Genomic DNA, 5084 nt, shown 5'->3' on the forward strand with positions numbered 1-5084 from the left:
AACCTAACCTACCGTGTTTGGAATTTTATGGAAGTCCAAATTCAATTTGGAAATCGTGTATCTACCTTATAAGGACTTTTTTTCTTTTCCAAATCAAAATATAAAGGTGGAAAAAACCGCATATTTTATGCGAAAATAAAATGAAAATAAAAACAAAATATACACATATTATCCACCAATTCTATGTGTTTGCTCGCCACACCAAATCAAAAATATATCTCCACGGGACGAGCCGAAGTCCTGCACACATCAAATCAAAAACGCATCGCCACAAGCCGGGACGAAGTCCCGCTTACACCGTATAAAAAATGCATTCCACGGGGCGGGACGAAGCCTCGCGTACACCAAATAAAAAATGTATCTTCACGGGACGGGGCAAAGCCCCACACACACCAAATTAAAAATGCATCTCCACGGGCCGTGGGGAAGCCCCGCACACACCAAATCAAAAATACATCTCCACGGGGCGGGGCGAAGCCTTACTCACACCAAATCAAAAATGCATCCCCATGTGGCTGGGCGAGACGAAACCGACGCATACCAAATTAAAAAAAATAAACACGGGCACAAATCTTAAAGGATAACAAATATAATCCATTTTAGTAAATATGTGAAACTAGCGTGCCATCACCGAACTTGTGATTCAAGTTAATTAAGGCTAAATAGTGATTCGCATATTAGGGTAATGTTAACTTGAGTAGGTTAGTTTTTTTTTTTGATCGGTAACTTGTGAATGTTAGTTGTACTTGTGATTCATGTCAGTGCAATTTGAATCTGTGAATGTTGGGCCAACTTGTGATTCGTGTTAATATTAGTGTTAGCTGAACTTGTGATTCATGTTAAGTGTAATACGAAACTAATAACTCTTTCATGAACCGAACTAACAGATTATGACGGAACTGAACTTTGTGCCATCCTAGCTTGTTGTGCCTGAACGAAACTAACATATTATGAACTGAACTGAACTGAAGTAGTGAACATGAGTGAACTTGGAATATTAGTAAATTCTTAAGACTTGGTGAATGTTGCTTCAGGTTGATTCTTTCATTCATGTCAGAGTTTGTTTCCAATTGCCATTTAATATTTGCAAGTTTAAGTGTAAGGCGTCATGGCTGGATTCTTGAACATCCAAGAGCTTTGATCATCATTTCCGTTGGACAAAATGGGGCTTAGGCCTTATTACATTTTATTTAATACATTTTAACCTTTCTACTAATAAAAAATAGCTTTCAGTCAGGCGATTGATCACCACGTACAGGGTTTGTTTTCAGGTCAATCTAATTGTTTCGCGTTGGAAGTTTCCGAAAAATCATGAATTCTACCATTGTTTTGCCATTACATGCAATCAGTCCCAGAGGCGGGCGGCAGCTAGGTTTTGTGCATAATAGGCAGAGAGAGGGTTGTAGAAGATATATTCTTACACTTTAGTTACATTATGTCTGTCTGCAACTCGGCAACTGTTAAAGTCTGTAGTCTTGTCCATGACAGCGGTGTCTTGAATAACGGTTAACCTCCTCGTCTATATCTCGTCTTACAAAATGACTACTTGTAATGATCTCATTCCTTTAATAAGAAGTGCAGACAGGTAGTTGGGAAATCTTTTGCATTTAACTAATCATTTCTGTTTATTTGTTTTTTTCCCAACCCTTAAAATAATGGTAATCAAACTCTTCCTTTCAAACACTATTATGAGGCTCTTCGCTTTGTGACTTCAGTCTCTCTATTTATATATAGACCACAAGTGCTAGTCTAATCTCAAAGCCGCCATGAACAAAGAAGAGCCTGTCACCCCGTTTGGGAGGGTGTTCCTGCAGGAAGAAGGGAATCAAGTTATCAATTGTGCAATGGGTTTCAAAAACCCAGTGAGTGTAGAATCCGTTAAAGCCGAATTTAAAAACTCCGTCCTGGTTCAACACCCAAGATTTCACAGTGTCTTGGTAAGAAACAAGAATAATGGTGAAGAATATTGGAAGAGAGGTGATATAAATCTAGACAAACACATATTTCTCGTTCAAGACATCGACCATGGTGATTCGTCGACGTCAAACATTCTTAACAATGACGAGATCGTGAACGGGTATTTGGCAGATCTTGCTGTTTCATCTCCTCTCAGCATTGATAAACCATTATGGGAATTGCATGTATTGAAGGATCAAAATTGTCTAATATTGAGAGTTAATCATGCTTTAGGTGATGGGGTATCTGTAATGTCTTTAGTTTTAGCTATGTGTAGGAAAGTTGACCAGCCCGATCAATTACCCAGCATCCCTAAAAACAACAGGAGAAGTAGTAATCGTAGGATCAATATGTGTAAGATGTATAAGATGATCCGGAGATTGGTAATGCAGATATGGTTAACTATTGTTTATGTAATGAGTTTCGTACTTAGAATTTTGTATTTGAAAGATGCTAAATGCAAGATTAGCGGTGGGAATGGTGTTGAACTATGGCCTAGGAAGCTTGCTACTGCTAAGTTCAAGCTAGACGACATGAAATCTGTCAAGAATGCTGTCCTTAGCGCTGTTAGTATCATCCATCTTCTCCATCTTTAATGTGTTCTCTTTCGCTCATGTCTCCTTTATTGCACAATAAATCGGTATTGTCTATTGTTCACTATAAGTTGTCACAATCTTTATAAAATTTATTGCGCAGACCATTAATGACGTTCTTTTCGGAGTGATCACATCTGGATTATCGCGGTACTTGGACTACCATCAAACCTCGGACTCAAGTAACTACCAAATTATTTCCGTTCATAAAGCTAATTACATCTCAGACTCGAGCAGTTAATTAATGTTGATCTTAGCTAATTCTCAAAGCATTTTTTGTTTAGAACCGAAAGAGGGACTTCGAATAACTGGAGTGTCAATGGTTAACCTTAGAGAACAGCATGGATTGCAGGTTCTTTCTTATTGCATAATTCTAGCTGACCTATATAGCGCAGTAGACTAGCAGCGGACTTCCTTTTAAAGAAGATGCACAGTACAACCCTTTCATGAAAGGGATGTTAGCATCATCGCATTTGTGCATCTATTTTAAAAGGTCGTCTCCTTGCATTTCTCATCAACATGCTATTATGATTTACTTTTTACAGGATATGGAAAATTTGGTGAAGTGCATTTCGGTGTCAAGTTGGTGGGGTAACAAATTTGGATACATTTTATTCCCAATTTATCCCCATAAAAGAGTTGGTAACGATCCACTTCAATATGTCAAGAACGCCAAAGAAATGCTTGACAAGAAGAAACTATCTTTCGAAGCTCTTATCACTTACGCTATTACTAAATCAGTAATGTCACTTTTGGGTCCCAGGGTACGTAGTAAACTACTCATCATCAAGATTTATATATAATTTGAAGAATCGATCAGATTTTGATCGATATTGTATCGACTTGAAATTTCTTTCTTTATTGTGTTTGCAGGCCACGTTTTTGTTTATCAACAGGGGTGTTTGTAATACAAGTTTTATGATATCGAATGTCGTTGGTCCACAAGAAGAGATTATGTTCGGAGGAAATCCAATAACTTCATTACGAGCAACTTCGTCAAGTTTACCCCATGTAAGCAGGGTCTTTTTCCTTTTCAATGATTTGTTGCTGTTCCTGTGCTAGCTGTCTCTGGGTTCATGGATGATTCTAACTAATTAAATTGCATGCAGGCACTCACAATGCATATGATAAGTTACTTTGGAAAAGCAGAAATGAATATTCTTGTGGCTAAAGACATTATACCAGACCCTCAATTCCTCGCCAAGTGTTTTGAAGATGCATTGCTTGAAATGAAGGACGCTTCTACAGCTGCTTCTGTTAAGACATGATCAAAAATTCGATTTAAGTACTGGTTCTCCTCTCTCTAAAACTATTCGTGATAAGTGTATATCTATTTTGGTTAACGCGATTGCGAAAGGGGATACCATTGCTAACACGGGATACTAATTCATATAAGACCAAAAAAAATTGATTATTGGATTTTTGGATTGGTATCTCCTATGGTATTCGTGTTATTTTATATTCATTTACTTGTATTAATAATTTCTCTCGAGCAAATGAGAATATTTCATGGCTGTTCACACCGTTAACCGTTGAATTGAATTTCGTTGAAGGGAGTTTATACTTTTATACAACGTACCTATCATGGATGCCTCGTCGCAAGCACCAATGATGTTAAAAAAAATAAGAAAATAAAATGACAGTGAAAAAAAAAAGCAAACAACTTAGTAAAGGGTTTCTTCTACACTTCATGCCATTGCGTTTGTGACATCTGTGACATTTCACCTTCTACTATGACTTCGCACAGTAGATTTTATGTAAATGTACATTTGGACCATGTGGAAAAATAATACCCATATTTCATTATGAAGATTTCAGGTCGTTTTTGTTCTTAATGTCAAGTTTGGGTACGAGTGAAAAAATTAGAATTACAATGGACACGAGAAGTATTTTGGTCCAACTTTGTGGGTCATGTAACAATTGCCCAGTACAGTGGTAGATTTTCGGTTATTATGGCAAATGCAAATGTTTCAAATCTTGGTATGGGATGCAAAATCTAGTCACAGGGAATATTTTAGATCATTGGGCAGAATTTTAGTTGCAGTAAATTATTTTGGGTCACGCAAATCGTAGGTAGAGCCGATTCATGACGTACGTCACTGACTCACTGCAACAATGCATTTTTCAATGCATTTTTCAGGTCATATGACCAATTATGGACGCAAATTATTTTATAGGCGACACGATCACATTTTGTGCCATCGACAATCTTTTAGATCCTAGAACAACATTCTTTCCGCAAACATTTCGATTGATATATGTTAAATTCCAACTTAGCATGACAGTTAATGGGGATACCAGTTTATTGTGGAGGGCACAAAACGTATTTTTCTGTTATGAGTTTTATACCCTAGCTCCTAGTGGACCGGTACTCCATTAACAATTTGTTGGTAATCTATGGTAGCAAAAAAAAAAATAATCAAGATTCGGAAATTGTAACAATGTGTTGGTAATCTAGGGTATCAAGAAAAAAATACATAAAATTGGTTAAAAAAACCAAAATCAACAATTCCTGAATAAAAAAAACATGTAAAA

General features: G+C 36.9%; 1 protein-coding gene across 1 annotated transcript; it reads left to right on the plus strand.

Moving 5' to 3' along the window:
* The first annotated feature begins 1766 nt into the window (after positions 1-1766).
* LOC113357832 (O-acyltransferase WSD1-like) lies at positions 1767-4030 on the plus strand. Its single transcript, XM_026601317.1, has 6 exons — positions 1767-2522; positions 2653-2731; positions 2834-2901; positions 3095-3313; positions 3423-3560; positions 3659-4030. Exons 1-6 carry the CDS (start codon positions 1767-1769, stop codon positions 3815-3817), a joined length of 1419 nt encoding a protein of 472 aa, XP_026457102.1. The 3' UTR covers positions 3818-4030.
* The last annotated feature ends 1054 nt before the right edge of the window (positions 4031-5084 follow it).

This window comes from Papaver somniferum, chromosome 1 (genome assembly GCF_003573695.1).
Source record: "Papaver somniferum cultivar HN1 chromosome 1, ASM357369v1, whole genome shotgun sequence".
Taxonomy (NCBI): Eukaryota; Viridiplantae; Streptophyta; class Magnoliopsida; order Ranunculales; family Papaveraceae; genus Papaver; species Papaver somniferum.

Coding starts and splice junctions, on each gene's coding strand:
- LOC113357832 (XM_026601317.1), top strand. CDS start 1,767: ATGAACAAAGAAGAGCCTGTCACCCCGTTTGGGAGGGTGTTCCTGCAG. Junction 2,902..3,094: donor GAGAACAGCATGGATTGCAG/GTTCTTTCTTAT, acceptor TACTTTTTACAG/GATATGGAAAATTTGGTGAA. Junction 3,314..3,422: donor TGTCACTTTTGGGTCCCAGG/GTACGTAGTAAA, acceptor TTGTGTTTGCAG/GCCACGTTTTTGTTTATCAA.